Source organism: Rhinolophus sinicus, chromosome 4 (genome assembly GCF_057876585.1).
Source record: "Rhinolophus sinicus isolate RSI-liver-muscle chromosome 4, RSI-T2T, whole genome shotgun sequence".
In the NCBI taxonomy this organism is placed as follows: domain Eukaryota; kingdom Metazoa; phylum Chordata; class Mammalia; order Chiroptera; family Rhinolophidae; genus Rhinolophus; species Rhinolophus sinicus.
The window spans coordinates 7,975,137-8,002,141 of NC_142504.1; the positions used below are offsets into that span (position 1 = coordinate 7,975,137).

General features: G+C 43.5%; 1 protein-coding gene and 1 long non-coding RNA gene across 9 annotated transcripts in view; both read left to right on the top strand.

Annotated features, from left to right (window-relative positions):
• Positions 1 to 13,341, top strand: part of ELMO1 (engulfment and cell motility 1) — a 474,721-nt gene extending 461,380 nt beyond the window's left edge. For all 8 annotated transcript variants that reach the window (XM_019726329.3, XM_074341005.2, XM_019726327.3 and 5 more), the window contains 2 exons: positions 6,103 to 6,180; positions 11,930 to 13,341. In XM_019726329.3, the coding sequence (XP_019581888.1) occupies positions 6,103 to 6,180; positions 11,930 to 12,130 (279 nt within the window). In that variant the 3' untranslated portion in view covers positions 12,131 to 13,341. The remainder of the gene's footprint in view (positions 1 to 6,102; positions 6,181 to 11,929) is intronic.
• A 5,891-nt stretch (positions 13,342 to 19,232) lies between these two features.
• Positions 19,233 to 25,867, top strand: LOC141573101 (uncharacterized). The gene is made up of 3 exons (XR_012498662.2): positions 19,233 to 20,081; positions 22,595 to 22,692; positions 24,374 to 25,867. It is a non-coding gene; the product is annotated as an uncharacterized LOC141573101 (long non-coding RNA).
• The last annotated feature ends 1,138 nt before the right edge of the window (positions 25,868 to 27,005 follow it).

Consider the following 27,005-nt stretch of genomic DNA (forward strand, 5'->3'; position numbering starts at 1 on the left):
AGAAATCATGCAAAGTATGTTCTCAGATTCACAGTGGAATTTAATTAAACCAGAAATCATTAGCAGAAAGATAGCTACAAAATCCTTTCAAATATTTAGAAATTTAAGAACTCACTTCTAAATAACCCATAGTTCAAAAAGAAGTTTCAAGAAAAATTACAAAATGTTTTAAACTGATGAGAATAAAAAATATAACTTATCAAAATGTATGTAATGGGGCAAAAGCTGTGCTGAAAGGGAAATTTATAGCATCAAGTGTATATATTAGAAAAGAAGAAAAATCTAAAATAAATAGTTTCTGCCTTAGGAAACTAGAAAAAGAGGAGCAATTTAAGCCTAATGCAGGCACAAAAAAAAAAAAAAAAAAAAGGAAAAAAGAAATAATAACTGAACATTTTAAAAAGGAAAACAGTAGACAAAATCAACAAAACCAAAACTTGTTTCTTGAAAAAGATTAGCAAAATTGATAAACTTCGAGCCTGACTAGCCAAGAACAAGTGAGAGAAGACACAAGTTACAATGTCTCAAAACAGGTGTGAAGATGATGGTCTCTTCTGAGAATCTGATATATGTGGGTGAATTTGGCCTTTCTGTTCCAGACTCCTTCCCACTTACAGGCGATTGATAAAAGAAATTGTATAAACGACGTTTTCCAACTTTTTCTTTAAATTGTCACAGCACTAACAGAAAATTGGATGGATAGATAGATGGTAGATAGATGATGGATGGACAGAGGATGGATGGATAATTTGGGCACACTGCTATAAACGCATAGATAAGGTTCACGAATGGAGGCTAGTTCCAGGGATTCATTAGCCCAGTGTTCCCAGCTCTTCCAGGCTTCCTTAAGGCCTGAGAGAGGCAGTGTCTCTACCAGCCTGGCTCTTTCCTTTGCATACAAGTGAAAATTGTTTTGTCTTGTAATATTAATAGTGTTCATAGACCCGGTTCACCAGGCAAAAAGTCATCAAAAGGCAGAAAGGAAACCCACAGTCCTAAGAATTTGCTTCCTCAACCCCACACCCCACACCCCCTCTCCCAATACTCCAGAGTCCTGCCCCTCCCTACCTCTGGGACTTCTGGGTAGGAAAGGGGAGGCCTGCAGCTTGAAAGGAGAGTTCACCAAAATGCGTCCTTAGGAGGTTTATCGGTGCACAGTAGTGGGCCTCCCCCAAGGTGCGTTGCTGGTTCTTCGGAGAGTTTTTCCAGCTGGCGAGTGGGTTCTGACATTTTGTGCCACAGGACCCTAGGTTAGCTTAAACGCTGAGCAAGGCAAACTGAAGACATCCGTGTCCATAAGGGAGACACTTTGTTAATAGCAAAATATTGGTAACTGACCCTACTTCCTACTCACTGGACATTTGATATGCCAGGCACTGGCCAAGGCCCTGAAAAATCAAAAAAGGCAAAAGGGGGGAAAAAAAGGATCCTTTACCTTGAGGCAGAGGCGTTTGTTTAGGCATTCACTCACTCAGCAGTGGAACAAGTGAGATGTGACGAGCTCTGGGTACAGAGTGGTGAACAGCACAGCCCTGTTTTCCGGGAGCTTCGAGTCCAAGTGTTTAACAGACATCAGTGCGACTGACAAATTTCTGTGGAGACAAAAGTACTGGCTTCTTCGCAGAAGGACGGGGAAGTTTTTCAGTGAGACTTGAAAGGAATTGTCATGGGTGAATGGAAATTCACCTGGAAGAATTTGATTTTGAAGGATTGAGGATTTTAAAACAACGTTGATTTGTTGCCGTGTTTTTGAAAGTGGGCGTTCCTGTTGTTTATCCCACTGAATTTGGAGCTTACGGTTCAACAGTCAACATGTCATCTCCAGAGGGTAGATCTGACCAGCTCTCACTAATTCGGGTAGAAATATATTTGACGTTAGAGAAACTTCTGTCGCACCATGTCCCAGAATCCAGCTTTTATTTTCCTAGTGTGATTCCTGAACCTGAAATAAGAAGGAGATTATACTAGAAGATAGTGTCTTAGCATCAGCTTGAAAACCCTCGTCTGAACCAAAAAGCCTTTTATGCAGCTTTACTTCATTTATCTTTCATTCAGCAACTGGATTGAGTATCTTCTTTATGCTGGGCCTGTGCCAGGGGCTAGGAATCCACAGATAAAATACCACCTGGCCCCTGGCCCTGAGTGTCTGGTCGATACAAGATTTACATATCAACATGCTATTGCAATCCAGTGATATCTGTGCCTCAGAAAACTTAACCACAGAGAGAGCCTGGGAGACTTGAGAAAAGCTCCTGGAGGAAATGATGCCTGAACTGGGTTTTGAAAAGGAGTCGGCCAGTTGGAGAAGCAAGGGGAAGACATTCTAGGAGGAGAAAAGAGTACGTGAAAAGGAGCAGTGGCCTTTCAGCACATGAAAGAGCATCCTCTGATTGAGAAACATTGAAATCACAGGATTTCAAACAGAATTGATGGGTACAGAGACAAGAAAGTGGGTTGGAGCACTGTGGGCGGATAATGCTAAGATAGATTGGGGCCAGAAAGTTATAGCTGGTGAAGAAGGTAATATACTCTAATAGTATTACCATAAGAATGAGTGAATTTTGCCTTCTAAAATAGAAACTCAAATTCGTAGGTATGAGATGGCCAGCAATGCATGATAGCTATGAAATCTACTACTAGGTCTAAGGTCATACAGCACACACACACAGAAGCCAAATTCTGGCCTGTCTTTAATCAAAATGCTATGCCCTAAGATGACCTGCCTAGATGGGGGAGAACCAACATAGTTAAAGAGAATGCTGGCCAAAATGGCTAAATGAGACAAGTCACCCCAAAACAATTGAGGAATGGTAGCCAACACTGTGTACTGAAAATATGTTGTATAAAACTCTACTCATGAATTTATTCAGTTCATAATTCGGCTTCTAGAAGATGGCAGTTCCCAAACCAAGGCGTCATTCATGCCCAGTATTTCTCTAAGCATCCCCTGACCCAACGTGCCTTGTCACTGGTCCCAGGGCCACGGGGTAGAGGATGGGGTCAGAGGCACAGAGCAAGGGGGTATTATCAATTCCTCCTGTCCCCTCTCTCCCCAATCTCACCCATCCTGGGCCTTCCGCCACATGGTGAGGCGGGAGAGGTGAATTAGTGGAACAGCGGGTGGAGACAAGCTGCTCCTGGACATAATTTTCCACTGAATTAAATCCAGAGGGAATAGAAGCCCGTAGGTAGTGAGTACCAAAGCCCCAGAGCGTCAGCAGGCTGAGTGAGTGTTGTGTGTGACAGGAAAGCCCCAGACGAGGACACTGCCCCAGCTCCATGACTCTTACTCCCCCTGCTCCTGGCACCTGTCTCTGTCACACACAGGTTGGACAGGTGGCAGCTTCTGGAGTGTTAGCCCGAAAGGTACCATTGCTCCCAGCTCTGCAGCCTCCCAGCTCCAGGTGCTGAAGAGCTGACCTCCACTGACGACTCAATGACAAGCCAGCAACGTCAATAAAGCTCGTTATGAGTGGCAGCAGCCTTTAGTGCGGCCTTGTGGGTCAGAGAATGAATTTCTCCCACCCCTCCCAGGCAGCTTTGGTGGAATTAAAGCAGGGATTGACATTCTCATGAATTTCCCGTTTCCTGCCCGTGTTTATCAGGGATCTAGAGCAGGACAGCTCCCCCCTTTTCAAGTCTTCACTGGTATATGCCGTACTAGAAGGACAAAGCCCAAAATTTGCAGGACTCTCCCTTTCCGTGCCATGCAGGCAGAAGAGAAAATGTCACAAGGACAATCACGCTGACACTCTGCTCTCAAGTGACTTCAGCACCTAGTCAAGTGAGTCTGGGCTGTGGTGGTATTCACACAGCTGTCATAGCAAGGGGATGATGAGGGATGTGACGGCCCCTGAGCAAAGTGGCGGCTGTGATCCAGGGTCAGCTCAGCTCGGAATGCCTTCTGTGAATTTGACCTCTTCCTACTGACCTCCAAGTGTCGCCTAGTGCTGCTGTGATACATTCACTGGTTGTCCAAAAGCAAAGCCCCGTCCTTTCCTTTCTCTCCAGTCTATCAAGTATGAGTCAGTGTTTTCCTAATGAATGGCAGAAGAGTAATAAAGAAATCACCAGTTATATCAATGTTCCTAATCTATAAACAATTTTTATGAATATGCGAGATAAGAGCTTAACATTTTATTGAAAAAATTAAGTTTTTTGAAAGAAGAAAATCATTACCTATGATCCCAGGACCTTAACATTTCACATCCAATCTCCGTCCACAAATAGACATGGTTCATAATTGTGATCAAATGTAAATCATGTTCATTTCTTTTGCTTTTTTTTCACTTAAGATCAGATCTTCATAGTTATATTGAATAGCTGGCTGAATATGTTTTCTTGTTTGCTAATTTGTGATTTGTTTAATGGTTTATCCAAAGAAGGGAGGACATTTATTTAGTTTCACACATTATGTTCTTACAGATAATAATGTACATAGCTTTTGCTTACCTTTGAATTGTTTTAGGAATAATTCCAGGAATGGGATCCCTTGTTCTTGTTACAGACTGCTTTACTGATTTCTTTCTTTTAAAGGATGGCACCCATTTACAGTACCACTCATAAGGCCCATGACCCTTTTTATTATAAACTAAAAGACCTGAGAGAGACGACAAACTGAATGGAAAAATTGTTTTGGTTGGTTTGCTTCGGTGAACTTCCTTTTAATAGTATTAGTCTTCACTGGGCATGCCTGAATGGAGGCCTATGGAAGAAAACATGAAAAATGAAGAGAGGGGTAGTTTTGCAGAATAATAGCTTCCCTTCTATGACTTGGTCTTCTTAGCTTCACTTGTTTCTATTTCTGGCAGGGTGAGGAGGCCATCAGAGTATGAGATACTGGTAGGTCTGGTTTCAAAACAAGGGCTGCTCCCTTGTCTTGAGAGGACAGCTGGAGGGGAGCCAGACACAGACAAAGTCCAGGAGAGCCACAAATAGCCTGATGGCTGACTGGGTCAGGAGAGGCATCCAGCTAACCCTGGGCCTTTGGAGTTCACTTTGGAAGAATTTTTTAATCCACCTGAAATTCTGAAATCTGGAGGGGTTGACCTCATGTTTCTGCCTTCCATCTTCTCTCCAGGGCATTCTTGCTGTGAGTTACTAGCCAAAGGCAAATCCTCTGACAGACATTAAAGTAGAGAATGATACGGAGAGGTCTGTCCCTCCCCACCCCCCAAGAATGCCTCCTGGGCATTTGCTGAGAGTGCGCCTCCCAGATCCCAGCCGGTGGGGAGGGGCTGTCCTCAGAGGTGCCTAATGCAGACACAAAGAGGGAAGGTGGGCTAGCACGTGTGTGATACACAGGACCACGCAGAGCACCACAATGGATACACGTGACCCTTCCCCTCCACATTGGGAGGCATCAGCGTGTTGAGACGTGCAGTGACTCTTGCCTTCTAGACAATATCCTGTGGACTGCTCAGACCTGTAGAATCATCATTGTACACAGTATTTACAGTGCAGACAATTTGAGAAGTGCATTTTAACATACATAATAAACATGACACTGAAGGTCTTGGCCAAGGTCATTCAGCTACAATGAAACAATAGTGTCACTTAGTCCTTGGTCCCTTGTGTGTCACTTAGTCCTTGGTCCCTTGTGTCTGGCTCAGAGTCTGCACTCAATAGATATTTACCAATGAATGAACCCCGGTATTCTGACATTGGGCCCACACTTTTCCTTTATACCCTGTGGCCGCTAGAGGATAAAACCTAGGGTTTGTGTAGCCTTTGCTCTACAGTAGTTCAAAGATCAAAGGACAGACATGGTACCTAAAGATAATGAATTCACCCAAAAGCCTCATGGCCTTCCATGTTTTAGGAAATTCATACCGCTGTGGACATCTGTCTGGGTGGGGTGATCAAACATAGAGCAGCCCTTCACACTGCTGATTTAGAAACAGTTTACTGCTTTTCATGGTCTCCATGGAAGGGGCATGCTGAAGAAGAGAAAGTTGGGGTGGTGTGGCCTTGGACAACTCATTTAACCGCTGCTCCTCTGGACACTGTAAGCCCTCCGCCATGTTCAATCTGCAGCCATTTGTAACTGCAAAGCAAATGTGCCAATTCCCTTAATGCGATGTTTCCTCTAATCTCTTGTAGGAGGTGCTTGAACTTGCTTTCTCCATCCTGTATGACTCAAACTGCCAACTCAACTTCATCGCTCCCGACAAGCATGAGGTAAGGGTCTCGTGGGGTTAATATGTGAGGGAATGTCACATTTTCTCTAGAAAAACAAGCAGGAGAAAGAAAAAAACTGGAAAGAAAGAAATTTCACTTAAAAAAAGAAACGCCTGCCTGAGAAAAATCATGAACAAAGGAACATCTTGTTGACTTGGACTAGAATAGAAACCTCTTGAAAAACTTCCAGTTATAACGCATTCAACTTCTTACTAGCTCAATTAATAGTACGGGGTAAAGAAAAAGAATGTGCAAATGCTTTGTACTCAGCAAGGACATAATTGTTGACCCAGAGGAAGAAACCACTCTGGTTACGACTTTTTTTTCATTGAATGTTTAGTTTTTGGTCAGGATTTTTCCCAAGATAAACTTGTCTCTATTCTTTACAGCATTTCATAAAGTAGGTTTTTCTACCATGTTTCTTTATTTCAAGAGGTTTAGGGCTGTCTCTGCTGTTGCATTTTATTTTTGAGATACTTTTATTCCTTTTTTGATGTCTTACTATGTGTGTAATTTGTTTCCCTCTTTGAAGCATGCTGTCAGCTATATTTAAAATATTTAGCATAAATCTAGGAAAATGCATTTATAAGATGAAGGAGCAGCTATGACTGATTTAACTTTTTCTCTTATAAACTAGAATCCAGCATCATGCTTGAAACTCTTATTTTTAGATGATACCATTCAAATTCTTATTTTGCGTGTGGTTGCATAAACAGCTCTTAGAAAGGAAAGGAACATTTTAATAGACTCTGACTTTTGTTCCCCATTTCCCCTAGGAGACTTAGCTCATTTAGAAGTTATTCAGTATCTGGTTTTCACTGGTTTGAAGCTGTTGAATAAAATTGCACATCCCAAAGAAAGGAAAGATTAGATGCAAATCTTGCATTTAGAATGGTGCTTAAATATAATTCTGTGTTACTTGACATTTAGCTTGTAGAAGAGTATGACTTTGTCTTCATCTTTCTGAAAATAGATTCTGTGTCCTACTGTTTCTCTTTTTAAATAAAATTATGGCTGCACACAGGATACCATTTAAAGATGTATACAGCTCTATAGAAAACTACCAAAAGTAGTAGAACTGTGGATATTTAAATCTATGTGAGGCTCTTTTTCCCAGCACACACTGATTCCAGATAACGATAAATGTCCTGGAGGCCAGATCTGTGTTTACATCTGCCACTTCTGATATAGTGGGGAGAAAAATGCTTTATGCTTGTGAGCTCTTTTAATACCTTCAGACCACTTTCACATCTATTACCTCATATTATTGGCATTATCTCTCTGTAAAAATACAGTTTTATTACAAATATCCATATTTGTCAAATAAGGAGAGAGAAGCGTCCCAAAATGGAATACCTCAACAATAGTAGTAGTTTTAACTATTCAATGCTTTATGTACTTCATCTCACTTAATTCTCATATCACTAGAAAAGAAACAAACTAATCCCCATTTTATGAAGAAGGGAAACAAGGCACAGAAAGGTTAAGAAACTTGTCCAAGGTCAAACAAGTAGTAAGAGCTGGGATTTGAACCATGGCGGTCTTGCTCCAGAAGCCCTTCTCTATGGCTCGGGCACTGTGTAGCTAGGAAGAGAGAAAGAAGGCGGGACCTGAACTCACAACTTCCTGCCAACAGCTTCCTGCCAGTGCCCACCACCCAGCTTCGACAGTTAGCAACTCTTGGCCAGTCTGCTTTCATCTATACCCACACCCACACCCAGCTGCCACCCCCCAGATTATTGTCGAAGCACATCCAGATGTCATATCATTTTCTTTGTAAATACTTCTGTGTGTATCTCTAGATAATAAAGAGTCAATTTTGAAACACGACTACAATACCATTACCCTACCTAATTTTATAATGTTTTAACACCACCATATGCAGTCAGTTTTCAGATTTCTCCAGTTATCTCATTTGCGTGTTTTTCTTTTGTGCTCTGTTCACATCAGAATCCAAATACGATTCATACATAGCAATTGATTAACAACTTTCTTAAGTTTGCTTGAATCTATAGGATCTCTCTCTCTCTCTCTCTCTCTCTCTCTCTCTCTCTCTCTCTCTCTCCCCCCCCCAACCCTGCATCTCTCTCCCCCCCCCAGCTCCCTAGCTCCCTTCTTCCCTCTCTCTCTCCCATCCCCCCACACCCCACCACTCACCCCTGTTTCTTGTGAGCATTTGCATGTGCTTTTTTCCTTGCAATTTACTTATTGAAAAAATCGGGTCATTTGTCTTGTAATATTGCCAATAGTCTACATTTTGCTTATTATATTCTGTATATTAGTTTACTGTGGCTGCTGTAACAAATTATCACAAACTTAGTGGCTTAAAACAATATAAGTTTATTATCTTACAATTCTGGAGGTCAGAAGTCTGATGTAGGTCTTTCTTGGCTAAAATCAGGGTATCAGCAGAATTCCTTCCTGGAGGCTCTGGGGAAAATCATTTTCTCTCCATTTTCACTCCTGGCCTCTCGCATTCCTTCACTCATGGCCTCCATCCATGTATAGCAATGTTGGACTGAATTCTCACATCTCAGCATTCTGTCCTCCTTTTCCATTGTCAAATCTCCCTCTGCCTCTCACTCCTATTCTGTTTCCCTCTGCCATATTTAAGGCCCCTTGTGATTACATTGGGACCACGTGAACAATCCCAGAAAATCTCCCAATTTTAAGCTGAGCTAACAGCCTTCATTCCCTTTGCCATGTAACCTAACATATCCACAGGTTCCAGGGATTAGGACATGATGGTCTTTGAAAGGAGAGTATTATTCTGCCTACTACACCCTATGCTGTCATTTCATATGTTTTCCTGTCTTCTGCATTTCCTCTTGAGTGGTACCGTGTTTCCCCGAAAATGAGACCTAGCCGGACAATCAGCTCTAATGCGTCTTTTGAAGCAAAAATTAATATAAGACCCGATCTTATTTTACTATAAGACTCGGTGTAATGTAATATAATATAATGTAATGTAATAATATAATATACTGGGTCTTATATTAATTTTTGCTCCAAAAGACGCATTAGAGCTGATTGTCCGGCTAGGTCTCATTTTCGGGGGAAAGAGGTAGTCGGAGGACAAATCAAATTCAGGCTTCACTTTAAGTAGCACTGGTGTTGTGTCCCTCCGTGACGTCTGGCTGTCTCTATTTTGGGATGTCAGGAGCCATTGATGATGATTATTGCTGAGGTCTTTGAATTCAGTAGAGGTTGCAAAAGGTTGGTATCCCAATTCTGTCACTTCTTCTTCATTTACAAGTGGGATAGTTACATAAAGAGAAACTGGCCTCATCAACTCTTAGGTAACCCTCAGGTTATACACTTTATATGTGATAGGCGGGATAAATACTTGACTCCCTTTACCTTCAAAATAATGAGCATCTTCCAAAGGAGACTGATGAGGTGTTTTTGGTGTTTAAGTATCATTGTGAAGTAATGAACATAAACATCGTTTAAATTTAAACACTTAAACATAGGTTGCAATTATTGTCATTATCCGTCTCCAGATTATCCTATCTAGAGAAAGTAAGAACACCTTTTGGTTGGGTTCTGAGTCCTACTGACATTGCCTGGTTGTCTTTGACAACCGTCATTCTGGCATGATACGCTATTCTAGACACCTCTTGCACGTTTCCTGCCTGTTCTTTCCTGTTCTTTATGGAGCCTTGGTTCCTTTTAGCAGGACGTGGTATTTAGCAACCAGAATCTGGGCACCAGGTGTGCTTATTACTACTTACTTGGTCATTATCTCTAGGCCAATTTGTGGACAGAACTAGGAGTTACGATTCTTTAAAAAGACAAAAATACATCAAAGTTCATACTGCTATTTCAACCCAGATTCAGTACTACAGACTTTGAATTTATTGGTCGATGTACTTTATTTAAATACAGTGCCCTGTGTCTGCTGCTTCTCAAAAGAAAAGCACTGCAGAAGTGTTCCTGTGGGTTAAATTAATCTGTACTAGGAAGCGAGCCAGGACTGGGAAGGCTGTGTACAAAGAGCAGTAATCCCCAGTACTTAGGGATTTACAGTGGAACAGGGCCAGACCCGGGAAGGGCCTCAGGGAGCATAGAGGTCAGTGGTACCCATATCTGGAGGGACATCACAATTAGCTGGAAGCTTTTCTAAATAAAGTTTACTCACCCTAGATCTGTGAGATAAGACTCCCCAGGGTAGGACCTAGATATTTATGTTTATTAAGGTTATTTATGAGGAAATGAGTGTTTACATGGGTTCCGAATCTATCTAAGGTAATTGTGAGGACACTAATATTTCCAGAAATCCCTGAGGACTGAACTAATGTTCAGATGGATTAATTATTTTGGCTGAGATCACACAGCCAAGACAGAACCAAAGCTCTGTCATCCGGGGTTGCCTCACAATACACCCACAGAGCACGTTCTCAGATTAAAAAGTGGTGCCACCCATATGCATCATGGTAGATTTCCATCACATCACTATGACATATTGCTGTGACTTAAGATGTATATAGTACTTGCAGTCTTGTAGTTGTTTTATGTTGAGATCTGCTGTATATTCTGAAACACAGCCCAGGTATCAGTGCAACAGACAGGCTAACTAGGGTCTGGAATTGCAACTTGACCTAGTGATGGCAGGAGAGTGGGGAATCTAGAGCACGTGCTAGAAGGAAGAATAGTCAACAGGAAGAGCACAGCAGTTCCTATCACAGAGGCCCCGTAACGGACTAGGACATCCAAACACACGAGCTAAGCACAACATCCAGAATGCAGACAGTCACCTGAGATGCTGACAGCAGAGGCTAGTTCTTTCACCAGGTCTCACAGCTCTAAAACCAGGTCATGGCAGGACTCTAGCCTCTGGAGGGGAAGTTGACAAGAGAAAGGCAGGTCCTCAGATCAACAAGGCACAGCTCCTTTCCTCAAGCACTTCATAATCTGCTGGAGAGGCAAAGGGCATGATTCATTTCATGAGAAGGGAAAAACCAAATTCTTAGTTGAGTACTGTGGAGGGCTTTCCAAAACAGGTGACGTCCCTAGGGACCATGACCGGAAGATCTGGAGGAAAGAAACCCTAGGAACTGGAGATCCAGGCACAAGAGGTTCCCAGACAGGCAGCCGACCCACCTCCCATTAAACTCACCCCATAATTTTAGCCATTTGTCCACCAGATATTGGGAAGCAGAAGACTATTTCGTAGCCCTTTTGCTGAGAAATGCAAAGATGGGACGACTCCCGGATCCAGGGTGGGATGGTGCTGTCATTGTGAGTTCTAGAATCAGATGAAACAGGCAGAGATTAGCTACTAGACTAGGAACCATGCCCGGAGTCAGGAAAGAAGCACGCTTGACCTGATGTCAAGTTCAAGACTGTTGGGATATATTCCAGCAATACCTTAAAATCCTAGAGTCCTGGTGGGGTGTCAGAAATATGTCACAGTCATGGAGAACTCAAATCCTACCTTACATAGGGAGGCATTCTTTGCATAGAAGACTGCTAGGCACCGGAGTCCGATTGCATAGGTTCAAATCCCACCCACTCCACTTACTTCCAAGTTATTTAACTTCTCTGTGCCTCAGTTCCCTCATCGTAAAACAAGGATCATAACAGCACTGTCGACGTTGTAGAGAGCTTGTGAATATTATAAATGACGATGTAGGCAAAGCATTAGCCCAGAGCCTAGCATATGTTGAGTAATCAGTCAGTGTTAGCTATTGCTACTACTCTCATAATCGTCAGCAGTAGTCATCACTGTCACGTCCTTTCCCACCAGTACTGTATCTGGACAGACGGGCTAAATGCGCTGCTGGGGAAAGACATGTTGAGTGACCTGACGCGGAACGACTTGGACACCCTGCTCAGCATGGAAATCAAGCTTCGCCTCCTTGACCTGGAAAACATTCAGATCCCAGATGCGCCCCCGCCCATCCCCAAGGAGCCCAGCAACTACGACTTCGTTTATGACTGTAACTGAAGTTGGCCGGCCCAGAAGCAACCCCTACAAAACTGGAAAATCTTAGCTAACAGGAGAGAAGAATGAAAACACGTCTACACCTTGGGATCCTCTGTGGTAAAGGGAAGCTGTGGGTCAGTGCTTCCTTGGGCTTTGCCTCTAGCCCGGCCTTTTCCTGCCCCTCCCTGGCATTTTGCTCACCACCCTGAGCTCGCCACTTCTCTTTCTAGATGCCGTTGCTTTAGGTCACTTCCCATTGCTGCACTCCACTTGTGGGAAAAAGAGCAAAACCCAACACCAATAAGAGAGCCAAAGGGCCCTTCCACCCTAACCCCCAGCAGGCACATCCTCTCTTCCTGGAATATAAATGCCAGCAGCATCGGACTGCCCCCAACCTGCCCACCAGACCGAGAGGAGCGTCCCAAGGCTTGTGTCTGGAAGAAACAGCCTAACTACTTGAGAGGACCAACCACCACCTCCTCACTCCCCTTCTCTCTAGAGTCAGCTCACGCCACCAGTTCTATGTGAACTGAAATCTGCTTTCACGTCCTCTCCTTCCTCCCTCACGGCCTTCACCTTACCCTGTTCCTTTCTGGTCCCAAGAGCAGCAGCAGCAGCAGTAGCCTCACCCGAGTTCTCGCCAGCATTGGGTGTCCCAGACACAGTCCACATGCCCCATGCTCACTGCCCATCTGCACTCTGACTGTGAACAGCCTTTCCTCACCAGCTAGTCTTGGGTTTCCCCTCCCGGCACCAGCTCAGCCCCGCCTTCTTCATTTCCACATGCCCTCCCAGCCCCTTAGCTGAAAGCACAAATGGTGAGATCAGTCGTCATGTTCCATCTCCAATATTCAAAACCTAAATGCCTCTACAATAGGCGGTCGCCATCTAAGGCTTTGGTGTTACCCTCTCCTGGGGAGGGGGGTTCTCTGCAACACGGGTCCACAAGATGCTCAAGGTGTGAGACACCCAAGTTTACATCATTGTAATTATTACAGGTATTGACAACTTGCAAGGGTTTGGGGTTGTTTTGTTTTGTTTTGCTTTGTTTTTGTACAAAAGAGTCTAACATTTTTGCCAAACAGATATATATTTAATGAAAAGAAGAGATACATAAATGTGTGTACTTTCCAGTTGTTGTTTTTTTTTTTTTTTAATTATTTCAATCCTAAACATCTCCCTGAGAATAACATCCCCTTAAACATGCTGTGGAATAAAATTAATTGTGAGCAGTTGGGGAGCTGGTGTTTTGATGTGGTGGCTTCTTACTATCTGGTCATCAGCATCGGCTGCGAGCTTGTTAGAAATGCAGCACCTTTGACCCTGCCAGACCCTCAGAATCGAGCGATTTGTGTACATACATATTAACGTTAAGAAGCACCGGCCTAAGGGACTCCTGACTATTGCTGGGTCACCATAGGCTCTAAGAAGGCCGTCTTAACTCATAGAGGAAATCAGGCCCACTGTGTAAAAATATGATCTATTCATCCTACCCTGTTACTTCCTGACCATGATGTTCTCATTTATGTGTTTCTTCCTTACCATTACATAACTTAGAGAACTGACCCAATTAAACACATCACACCTGGAGCGAGCACGTTTAGCCATGAAAAAGAATGCAAACCCATAGGCCAGACATAAATGAAGCCAGAACCAAATAAATCTAACTATGAATTAATAAAATATGGGTCAGTGCCCAGCAACGGATTTTTCTGGGGTTAGTGCCACTGAAGGCACATCTGAATCAGGAACTCCGCGGACTGGAAGAGATGTCACAAAGGTCCCAGCGTGTGGAATGAAGCTGGGGCAGCACACGCTCCCCTCGGCTCGCAGCAGAAGTACCAGATGCCTTAACGTCACTGCTCTTTCCCGTCACCAACATGTCCAATTACAGATTGCCCTGGGTTGACATTACATGGCCCAGGCTCTCCATAAATGACAGGGGAACAAATCCTTTATAATCCATAGTAATTCACAGGAGATTATGCTTCCCATCAGAGCACACACTCCTGAGCATCAAGTGGATACTTCCTTTATCATCAAACTTTGATATTAACATGTATGTCCTCTGTGTCAGCAGCATTTATTGATTTATTTACCATCAGCATAAAATGATAAATGTTGGGTAAAAGAAAACAGACAGACTCATACCATGTTTTATGTAGGAGTTATCAGACTCTGTCCATGAAAAGCAAAATTCTTTGGACAAGGTATCTGAGGTCTTGGGACGCTGGGTTAAAGAGGTTGATATGACCTTTGCTGGGAAGAACCAGTTCCGCTCTCTTCTGGCACTCCTGCTTTAAACAGAAGCTAACCCTTTCAGGACTAGAGAGAGAGCATTCCCCTACCTCTCCTTAGGACCTTTGGGCCTCCTGAGGGCCTTATGAGAAACTGAGACTGTGATATCATTATTTGAAAGTCCTTCACTTTGTGGCGAGCTGGTGCAGGGTTGCTGTCCATATCTGGCCACCTCCTCGTCCCTCCCTAGGCGGCTGCCCAAGGCGTCTTTCCCAGACACTAAGCCCAATTTTGTCATTGGGTCTAAGCCACATTCTCCAGTTCAGCTTTACCTGAAATAAAATTGAGCATTACGTTTGAATCTGCTGATATTTTAGTTCCTGTCTTATGTTACTCAGAACCCATGGAGGGAAGGGTCATTAATTGGCCCTCTCATACTCAAAAGTGACTACTTTTAAGGGTAGGAAAATCTAATGGTCATTGCAAAAGAAAAAGTGCAAGGCTGAATGTTTCTGGAGCCTATTTGCAATTCCATTCTAAAGCATCTTCTAATCATCAACTAAAGCGTGTCCTACCTACTTGCTCTTATAATGAACAGAACAGTTGTCCCAATGACATACGTGCCTTTCATCCATTTTGTTTAAGTTATGAAATATTTTGCAATTCACATAAACCTTTATAACTTTAAGGAAGTAAATATCCATACAATAATCAAAAAATGTGCTTAGAACTAGATGCTAAGAATGCAACAAGAATAAAATTTGTAAATTTAAAATTTGTAAAAATAACAATTTTGTAAAAATCAAGAACATTATAATCAAGTAATTTAGTCTAATATAAAACCAAATAATTACAGCGCAGTATGGAAAATGATACCATATAAATATGTACAAGGTAAAGTCGTAGAAAGGAGGTTGTGCTCAACACTTGAAAATGGGATAAGGGTAAACCAAGAGTATAAACTTGAATTAGATCTTGAAAGAGAGATGATGCTTACCACGCAAGAGATAAACATTCCAGGTAGAGCAAAGCATAGAGACAGCACGGAAGCATGAAAACCTGATTATTCAGGAATCTGGTTACTCAGTGTGGCTGGTGTGTAGGATGCATATGGGAGAGCAAAGGAGAGAATACCGCAGAGAAAGTAAGGCACAAATCATGAACATCCTGAGATAGTTGGCGGCCAGAGACTTGACAGGAGGGTGTGGGGACAGAGCCAGGAGTCCAGTTTCCAGGCTCTCGACCTCACGTGGAAATGTACTCTCGGGTAGTAAATGGCCATCAACTGTGATTGGATGGCCAGCAGCTGTGGCAAGTTGGCCGTCAGCTGTAACCAGTGAGTCATTGGCCACTAATATAACTGCCATGGCTACACTAACAGAAAATGTGGGCTAGCAAGAAAATGGTGGCTGAGCTAGCAAGGGCTAAGTGTGGACTACGGATTGCAGAGAGGTGGATTGCAGTTAGCAAGTGAGGTTGGTTGGCAGAGACAAGTGGACGGCGGGTTGCGGATCGTGTGGCTCCTGCTTCCTGTGTCTCCAACCCAGCCACCAGCGAGACTACAGTGGTAAGACTCCCCTATGTATGGCTCTCTGGGTGTTCCTTTTTGGCCTCACCATGCCCTGCGTTCTTCTGTGGGGAACGGGAACAGAGACCCCGCAGGCTGCCCCACACGACAAGGGCAAAAGAGAGTTCAGTCAGACGGTGAGAGGAATGATGTCAGATTTGCCATTCGGGAATATCACAACGACAAAATGTGGGGGAAATATTGGAGTGGGAGAAATTGAAAGCAGAGATATTAGCAAGAAGAAGATTGAAATAGTCCCAAGCAAGAAACATTTGAATACAGACTTGGGTCTAAGCAAGGGGAAAGGGTGGAGAGTAAAGGTATTAAGGGAGCAGAATTAGCTGTCTTTTATGTGAGAAAGAGTGTGTGTGTGTGTGTGTGTGTGAGAGAGAGAGAGAGAGAGAGAGAGAGAGAGAGAGAGAGAGAGAGAGAGAAGAATGCAGATGACTCCTGAGTTTCTGGAATGCATGAGTAAGCGGATAACAGGGCTGTTATCTAAAACCAGGAAGAGAGAAGGAACAGATTTTAGGAAATGATAATGAGGTGAGATAAAGAGACTGATGAGTTTGTTGGGCTTCTCCAAACAAAGAAATGAGATCATTTAACCACAGTGAGCCTCTTACCTCATTCATAAAATGGAAATCACATTACTTCAGAAGACTGTAGACAGCTGGCTGGAAACTCGGTGCTCCGTAAGTAAATCCTCTCCCTCCCTTCCCATGCCTGCCCAGTCCCTCACGTCCCTTCCCTTCCTTTGTAATATGCATTGGTGGTTTGAGTGAATGATCTCTAGCATAGTTCAAACTAAAGGATGTATTTTAACCAATTCAGCCTGTTTTGTGAGAAAGAAAAATAAGCTGAGGAAAGGAAGAAAGGAAATATTTTAATTTTGAACATACTTTTTGAAATAAGAATTTGAGGTAATTGCATTGAAACCATATTTAAAAAAAAAAATCCTCAGGGAAAGGATGTATGGTGTAATCCCATTTGAAAATATAGTTATAGTCTAAATTTTTCTTTTAATGTAATTACATTTTTTTCCTGACAGTAAAATGTAAAGTGAACACTTCAAGGTAAGTGTTTTTTGGTGTTTTGTTTTCATTCAGGAAAACACAATGATGAAGGAAGGAAATAATTCTACCGGAAACATGCTGTAAAGATAGTTGATACATTTGAACATTGAATCTAAATCTGAGTGTGGGGACAGAGTCCCAGAGAGCAATTTCCAGGCTCTCGGCCTTACGTGGAAAGGTGCTGGCTCGGGGTAGTAGATGCCATCAGCTGTGACTAGTTGGCCATCAGCTGTAACCAGGTAGCCATTAGCCATTGATATAACTGCCGTGGCTAAGCTAGCAGGCATGGATTGCAGTTAGCAAGTGGGGTTGTTTGGCAGAGAAGTGGATGGCAGGTTGCGGATCGTGTGGCTCCTGCTTCCTGTGTCTCCAACCCAGCCACCAGCGAGAATATAGTGGTATGACTCCCCTACCTATGGCTCCATGGGTGTTCCTTTTTGGCCTCACTATATCCTGCGTTCTTGTGCGGGGAGCGGGAGCTGAGACCCTGCGTGACACTGGGCTTTCTGGAAGTGAATGTAAATAAGGAAGCAAATTTGGATATATAGCTCTCTTTTTTTTTTAAATAAAAGTTTTATTCCCTCATAAGAAAACAAACATCCTTTCCCAGGCACCAAATTTGGGTGAAGATGTGCTATTAAAGGCACTTACTGCCTTCAGCAGACACCTCTTAGCAGGTGTTATTTGTCTGTCATTCTGTTTTATAGAATGGGGTGTTGCTCCTGCACCCCCTTGAGGGATAAAAGCAAATGCCGGGGTGAGTTTAGAGACAAAGTGATAGAAGAATCAGAAGAGGAGTCTGGAGTGGAGCAACAAGGAGAGCTTGGCCCGAGAAACAGGTTCAGCAATGGATGGTGTGGGGCCAGGGCTCGAAGAGGTGCTGGGCAAGGGAAGAGTGGGGTCCGGGAGTCGAACCCCATTGAACTTGCATTGGGCACACACTATGCACCGTGCTCGGTGCCTTCCTGATGCTCATAGTCTAGAACAGGAAAGAGAGACAAGCAAGTGCAATGTGTGTATGTACCTACTATCGAGTTAGCACACAGAGCAGAGGGTGACTGGCTATGCAGGGAGGCAGTGGGGCCTGAGGGAGACTTGAAAAGATGCGCAGGAAACCACCAGGTAACAAGGGAAAAGAGGTCAAGCTCATTCCTTTCTCATCCTTTGGGTCATCATTTTCCCTGGAAAGCATTCCCTAGACATCCAAGTCAAGGTTAGGGGCCCCTCCTCTGGGCTCCCACAGCAACGCCTACTCACCCTGCTGTGGTCACTTGAGCCTTTCCCTGTCCTCACGAGCTGGGAGGAGGAACCAGCCCCACAGGGCCCACTATGCTCTACCTTTAGCACAGTGCCAGGCCCTTAACTATACTCCATCATTACTATCTAAGTGACTTCATAAAGGGCATTGCTGGAAGAAGCAACAGCATGAGGCATTACAAAGAGGAAATGTGCTATGGCTGCACCAGAAATGCGTATGGGAGAGAAAAAAGTAGGAGATACACATAGAAAAGAGGGTAAAGATCCTTGGCTGGCATGCCACAAACTTGGAAATGCATTCCTTATGTGACCAGGAACCAGTGATATGCAGACTCCGGTGAGTGGCATAGACAGGTATGCACTTTAAGATTGCCACTTTCATACTGGCCCCAGCATAGAAGACAGGGTGAGAAACAGTGGGTCTGGAGGCAGGGAGACCAGGCCAAAGCTGCGTCAAAGGGACTTCACTTTTAAAAAGACAGAGCACATCAATCAATCAATCAAATTCCTAGGATGAAATTGAGTCCCACAGAGGTTATACTTGGGTGCTATTAAAGAGGTAAATAATCATCATTGCAAAGAACGGAAAACTAAAAGGCAAAAGGATATATTTTTTGAAGCCTAATGTATAAATGCAAAAATAAATATAAGACCAAATCTTTCTTAGATGCCTGAAAAACCAATGCTAGGTACACAATATGTGCCTGGAACAAATTGACACAGAATAATTGAAAACACAGAGATGAGCAGGATTACCAGCAAACACCAAGTCACAATGACGTGCTTGGGGAGAGGAGATGGCAGGGAAGGAACACATACTATCAGGCAAGTAAAATAAGTAAAATGAAAGAGAAAAAGCTATGAAAAAAAGGTTATTTTATAATATCCTTTCACACTACCACCATTTACCATGTTCATATGACTGATAAGACTAGCTACGTGCCAAATAAAAGTGTCCTAAAATGTATACATCAAAACTATTTTATATACCAGAGAATTGATGAACACCATTCCTTAGGTAGAGACTTTAAATAATGATATTAGGCTCTAACTAATATGATTAACTGGATTCAATAGATATTTCAACAGATGGAGTCTACAATAAACATACATTCTTTACATATCTGTGGAATACGTACAAATTGGTCGTGTAGTTAAAGAAAATCATGACACCGTAAGATAGAAGGGAAGTAGAAAGGATTTCTGGTTCCATGACATTATCCAAAACATCCTTTCCCCAAAAAATATTTTAAAGGCAAAAAAACTTGAAATACAATAAAAAATGATGTTGCTTGAGCTTGTATGAAAGAAATGAAATTCACAGGTGCAAACAATGGAGACAGAATTGCAATCAGAATCACTAAGCTTATGGCTGAGTCTGTGGCCTCCCCAGGGTGTGGGTGGTCTTGGGTGGTCTTGATAGGGGTGTGGCTCTAATACCCCGGTGGGAAAGAGACCAGGCCTCAGGTTCATGCTACATGAAGAGGAGAACTGAGGTCTTCCCATAAAAGCCAGGATCCTGAACTCAGGACTCAGGACTCAGTTGCAAGTTAGAGGGCGGGGGGAATCTATCCATCGGTCAGAACGATAATGTGAAATCTTATCTGTCTGATCGGGCAATGGGGTGGGGGAAGGACTTGCCTAAAAGTCTGGAACCTTAGGCCTGTGACTCATGTGGTTTTACGATTCACGTTTACACTGCTCCCATATGTCCTAGAATACCCACTTTGGAGACTAACGTAAACCATGGTCTGGGCTGGACAGAGCTGGACTCCTGGCAGAAGTAAAATCCCGTGTCAAATTCAAGTTCTACTGCTTGCAGGCTGTGTGACTTCAGGTACATTATTTCCTAGTTTGCAAAACTTTGTCTGTATAACCTTTTCATAACCACTGTTGAAGGATCACGTTAAGTCATATTTGTAAGTTTAAAGGACAGTGTCTACCATAGAATAAATCATCAATAAACAGTAATAGTAAATTCTCATAGCTAAACCTTTCTGCTGCCAAAACTCAAAACACATGTCCACTCTGAGGTCCCTCTGAGTTTGAGAATCAGGTCACATTTCTCCCTTCCTCCCAGGCTAGCTGCTGACCACGTGGATCTTACGGGTAACTATACCGCTCACATTTCTAGCTCGTGAATTGCTAGTAAGCCTTATTTTCACTACTCAACTGTTACCCCACCTTCCCAGGTGGTCATGCTGGATGTTGAACCACTGGGCCAGACTAACTGGACATTACCTGGAAAACCAGGACCAATGGTGCAGCCTGCAGGAATAGAGCTAAAAGTGGAAACTGAGTTAACATGCAGGCGACAGGCAGAGCTGGCAGGTGGTGGGAGCAAGGTTGGGAGCCAAGAGGTCTTCCGTGTGGCACCAGGAATAATGGGAAATCTGTGACTTGCTTTAATGGGACACCAGAATTGTGCTGCCCTGTAGCTCGGGCTGCCATTTACTGACCACCTGGTGGCAGGTATCATGCTAAATTCTTCCCTTGCATTGTAGCATTTCCCTCTCCGGGAGGATGGCGGTGTTCATTTCACAGATAAGAAGTCCAAAGCTCAGAGAATTTAGGTCACTATCCAGGGCCACACAGTAAGGAGGGAGTTGAATCGGGGGCTGAGTGGGCCTTTCTCTGACTCCGTGGGCAATACTGACTCGAATGGACAGTTTGTGGTGAGACTTCACCTTCTTACACTTGTGCTATTCGTTTTTATGATCCAAGTTTGGGACTTCACATTTCTCTCTCGGATCAGGGAAGTAGGCCAGTGCCTTTTGCCAGTGGAATCTCTCATCTCTGAAATATTCAACTTCTCCGTAAGGCCAATGAGCTGTGTGCTGTACCCCGCTGCTCGGCGTCCTGCAGTCTCTGTCATGGTCCTGAAACCCATGCCTCCCTGCTCAGCCTCACACCTGAGCAAGTCCCTATGACTGAGCAAGTCTCTATGACTGAGCAAGTCTCTATGACTGCATCAGTTCCCTTAGATTTTCCCCCAGGGCTCTGTAATGCCTTACTCTGGTCATAAGTGGTAAGAGAACTTTGATCTCAGAATCACCCACGAACCTGATTTATTTTCCTGGATTCTACCACCTCTTCTCTTCCTGGCCCATCTCTCTCTTTTCTATTTGTGCCTCGTTAACTTCTTTCGCTACCTCCTCCTTCCCTGTGGGGTCACTGTCATCCTCAAAAACTGCCAGGGTAGGTCTTTCAGAAGATTAGCTTCCAAAATGCATGCCCAGAACTTGTAAGGAGGTGTTCCAAATGCAGAAGAGAGCCATCCATTGGCCTTTTCAGTGGGTGCCATTGGGTGACAAGTAGCAGCCATGGGTTTTCCTATAAACAGCTTTCCAGGACTTCCCTTGCCCCCTGCCCCTACAGACTAATGGCTCTTTGGGAAGTGAAGCCATTCCTTCTCAAGGCTGGATTTTGCATTTTTCTGTTTACTTTTGGAGAAGAGAGATACGCTCTTGGCGCAGAGTACAAAGCAGAAGAGGGAACGGGAGCCAGGCCCGGCCCGGTGGGGCTGGCTGGGGCCATATCACTGTGGTGGCACATTTGCCAGGAACATGCAGCTCTCCACGGCTGGCAGCCTCTGCGAAGGGCCAGGCCATGCCACGACACTCCTTCTGCCTCTTTCTTGCGCCTACCGTGAGAGCAGTGAGGAGAAATACAGTTGTACGTGCGACTTCATTTGGCCCAAGTCATTTCAACATCTGTAAAGCAACCAAGAATTCATCCCTCACCAAATAAAGTCATTATTGAAGCAGCTGTTACCCAGACACGTCTCTCAGCTGGGGCTGCAGAGAGCAATTTATTTCTTAGCAGTAGCTTGTCAACATCTAACTTGCAGTGGACGGAGGAGGAGAAATGCTCAGAATGTAAGGCTCAGGCAGACGTGCCGAAAATGGCGCTTTAAATTCTTTTTTAAATAATGTGTACTCTTTTCAATTATGAAACACTTGTAGAAAATTTGGGAAATTCAGAAGCATGCACACAGGAAGAAAATGACTTCTAATCAAGATAACCATCATTAATATTTTAGTATCTTCTTCCAGGCATTTCTCCATATATGAGATAAATAGATAGATAGATAGATAGATAGATAGATAGATAGATAGATAGATAGATAGATGATAAATGATAACTAAATAAATAGATGATAGCTAGCTAGCTAGATGTTAGATAGATGTATAGATATTATATAATTGAGAATATACTGTATTTTATATGTATTTGTATCACCAACTGCATGGAACCCATTAGGGAAAATTAGTGTATTCATACGAATCTGCCCTCAGTTTAGCCACGTTTTTTGAGGGTCTCATCCAGTGACTCTTTATTTTCTTCCAGTCTTTGGGATTGTATTTCATGTGGCCACTCTCCATGACTCCTGGAAAAGTCCCCTAGCTGATCTAGGCACCCTCAACTTCACACCCCAAGATATCTCTGTAAGTATGTTTTTCAGTGTGTCCATATTAATAGATGAGAAAGATAAAAAACAAAAACAACAAAAAAAACACCTTAAGTAAATCCCGTATGTCAAATGGGGAAAAGTTGAAGGAAACTTCAAGTCAAAAAGAAATGAGACGGTGCAGAAATGGTAACAGAGCCCAACTTGTAGGCAAAGAGGAAAGGGAGACAGGCCAGGTCAGACTGAGCAAGTTTGCCCCGTTGAGTAGAGCAGTCCCGTTTGAGTGTTTCCCCACCCCTCCGTCCTTAAAGCCTCCTCGATGAGAAAGAGATGTGTAAGGCACACTCCTCACCTTCAAGGAGCTCACAGATGAGAAGAGACAGCTTCCTCTACGGCCAGGCATCTCAGCCTTGGCCGTGGCGACATTTAGGGCCAGGTAATCCTTTGTCATGAGAGGCTGTCCTGTGCTTGGCACCTGTTTAGCACAATCCCTAGATTCTACCTATTAGTTTCCTGTGGTACCTGTCCCCTACCCCATCCCCAGTAAGTTGTGACAACTAAAAATGTCTCCAGATGTTGCCAAATGTCCGTGGTCAGGTGGGGGCAAAGTTGCCCCCAGTTGAGAATCACTAAACTAGATAGAGGGGATGGGGACGTGGGATGTTCTTCTCCCTGCTGACACCAAGCAAAATGACCCTATTTGCAGATCATAAAAAAATCAGCAGCAATGTCCCTAGGGACATCAGAGCTAAGAGCACCCATAGCTATTTGGGTTCAGGAAGAAGAAAGGAAATAAAAATGGATTCACATATCTGGTTTATTTTAAACCTACTGATCATCTCTCAAGGTGGGCCTTATTTCCCTCATTTTGCACGTGAGAAAACTGAGGCTCAGAGAAGATAAGTTACTGGTCCAGGATCACAGAGATGGTAAACAGAGGGCTCCCCACCTCACAGTGCTGTATCCAGCCCCAAAATAAGACTTCCTAAGATTTGAGAAAGGAAATCTCATACATTCTAAATTTATAAATTCAGAATCAGAAACCCTGGGCCACGAGGACCTGGGTCTGGACAGAGGCAGGCTTTGGTGACACCAGAAACTGAGTGATTCCACGGAGATTTTGCCCTTCTAAATCCTCGGATTTGTTTAGAATGACTTTGTCAGCAAAATTGTTGCGGAATATTTTGTCTACTGATTGGGTCCTGCAATTAAGTGTCTCTTGATGAAGGCATGTTAGGGCTAATTTTAAATCTGATTACCGTCAGCATGACATCCACTTGAAGCTGCTTTTCAAACAAGCAGCTGTAATTTTCCTAGAGATGTCAGTGTCAGAGTCTGTTGCCAGCAGTCTCTGCAGCCCCATCTTCCTCTCCCACCCCCGAAGGCCCCTGCAGGCATGGTCAGATCACAGCATGTTAAGCTCAAAGTGCCTCCATGCAAGTAAATGCTGGTCCTTCTCTTGGGAGCCCAGAAATGCCATGGTGTCTGAGTGTTGGCCTGAATCCGATTGCAACAGAAGATTGAGCGTCTAATCAGATTAGTGAGAGAAGGGCTCTGGGCCATGTCCTGTGGTCCCTCGACTTGAATCCTCCTGTATTAATAGCAGTAATACGTGACTTGGGCAGCCTCTGCTCCATTATGGAGGGATAAACACAGAGAGGGATTGACACAAACTATTAAAAAGCCTCTTGGTCCCAAAGCCCTCCACTTTCTCTCAGATCTTCCCGTCTTCCTTTGAATAAAACACATGGGAAGCAAGACAGGGACTCTGAAGACCGTCCTCCTGACCAATGGAGAAGCTGCCAGTCCACTTCCACTGTTTAAGATGACACCACGTCAAGAGAAGTGTGCCAAGTGGGGCAGAACCGGGCAGCCCCGTGCTGTGGAATTCATTCCGGAATGTGCACATCTGCTGACCGTCTCTTTCCTGACTCCCAATTTTCCCATCTCCTTTCGTCCTCTGCCCTTGAGCTAGTAAGCCTGTCTGTAATCTATGTCTTCACGAACTCCCAGCCCCAAACAAGGAACCCAAAGCCCTTCATGGGCGGGCCCTTGCTGATCTCCTCAGACTCATATCACTTACGGTGAGGGCTTGAAAAGTGCAGAGGTGATGAAGATGGCCGAGAGATTTGGGACGCAGCCCCAGGTGGCCGACCGGATGTGGGTGTGAACACAAGGGGGAAGTCCAGAGGGACGCTTGAGTTGCTTACTTCACTGATTAGGGCCACGTTAAACAGCAGAATGAACTTGGGGTGTGCAGCATGGGGTGGGATGGACGTATCTGGGGGAAGATAGGTGTTTCAATATGGCTCATGGGCATTTGGGCATCGCAGGACACTCCAAGACCTGTGTCATTGTAACAGGGCCCAGTTGGGAACCCCACAAAAGGCCTTGCAATGTCCCTGGCCTCGCCTCTCCCTGCCCTAGAGCTTAACAATTGATCAACCCCCTCCCTGCAGTTTGAGCTTGGAATGTCCCCTGTCCCAGTTCCCTGCTTCAGATAATTACCCTGAACCTTTGCTTGCCTACTGATCACAATACCCCTTGCTTACTGATCACAATCTCTATGGCCTAGCATCCTCTCCAGGTTACTGTCATCACTGCTCCTGGGTTGATGGCCACATTGGAGAGCCACATCGCCAGAGGGAAGGCTCCATGCAGAGCTCTGGAACCATCACGTGGCCTCTGGAGGAATGTACAGATTTTCCCTTCCCAGGCTGGTCTGAGAATGTGAAGGCAGTTTTTGGAGGTGTTAACCTGCTGCCTTCTCAGACCACAGGTGCTCTGATAATAAACGCTTATTCTATGGCCCAACTCCTGTGTCGGTCTGTTGGCTGAGCGGCGCAGGCAGCACGAGCCCCGGACTCGTTTGGCTCCGGTTTCACCATGAGAGGAGAAAAGCTCTCTCTGCCATGACTCCTTACTGCTCTTTCATGCTCCCTAATTTCTAGAACAGGCTGGATCCCTGATTCATTGTCTACACAAATTTCTTCTAAGTGGGAAAGTGACCTAAAAGGAAATATGTGGCAAGCAATGGTCTTAAAGTATTTTTTTGGCTGTGAAGGAGGCTACTGGTTTCTCCCTTGCGTTTGTAGACCAACCATAGCATTTGGCAGCAGAAACTTGTTTGCTTATGCTTTTCGTTATTGATGTTATTATATCTCCACTTTAAAATACCTTTTTATGTCGTTTTAGTATGCTTGATCCTTCTTTCTCAACCACTTTCCCATTCAAGTTTTAATGCTCTGACTTTTAGAGCCACTTTCTTTTTACCTTTTTCCTTTTTTTTTTTTTTTTTTTTTTTTTAGCATTCTACCTTACATAACATTACATACATTTGGATTTGTTTTGATCTTCATTTTAACTTCTGAGCTACAGGTTTTATTTTTAATTGTTTATATTTTTATCTCTAAACCCTTCCTTCGTATGTATTTGAATTTTTACTTTAATCCATGTACTGATTTATTTTTAAAATCTTTTCTATTATTTTAGGCCTTTTCAAAAGTTCAACCCTTACATTTTTAGCCTGTATCTCCCAACCATTTTCTTACTAGGTTTTTCTCATTTTAATTTCTTGTTTAAATTTATTCTTAACTTTAAGTTTATTATTCCTCTCACTGTTTTTTATGTGTTTTCATTTTTGTTTTATTTTTTTATTTTTTGGCATAAAGGTTCTGGATATAGTTTGCCCACTTCCCACACTAAACAGAGATTAGATGTCAATTTCCCTTCTAGCTGTACTGTTCCTTTCTCTTTGTCTGGCACCAATAAATTTTTCCATATAGATTTCTAGAAATACATTCAAAAACAATTCTAAAATAAAGTATACACACACATACACACACACACACACACACACACACACACACACACACACACATACACCTCTTACCTTTTACAGTGAAATTCTTTCTCAGCCAATAACACTGCCTCTGTGGATGACACATCTGGAGAGCTGAAATGGTGTGTATCACTTCATCACGTTATTACGAGGTATGGAGTATCTGATTCCGAAGAATTCAAAGAACAAGACCACAGTCTCGTCTGGGGAGACTAGATGTCATGGGTGTAAGGAAAATGCCCTCCTTAAGGTGTTAATGTTTAGTACTGTTCACATTTGGAATCGAAATGAGTTACATCTGAAGAAACTTTCACCTTGAAAATGTTGGACATTAACCTGGCACTGCACATCATCTGTGGCATAAAATGTATGATGTAAAATATGGAACTGTTTTTGAAGGGTGGCTAACAGGATCAATAATATTACTTTATAGCCGTGTTCCTCATTACTTATCTATTTCTCTGTAACAAATAACCACAAAATTTAGCAGCTTGAAATGACAAACATTT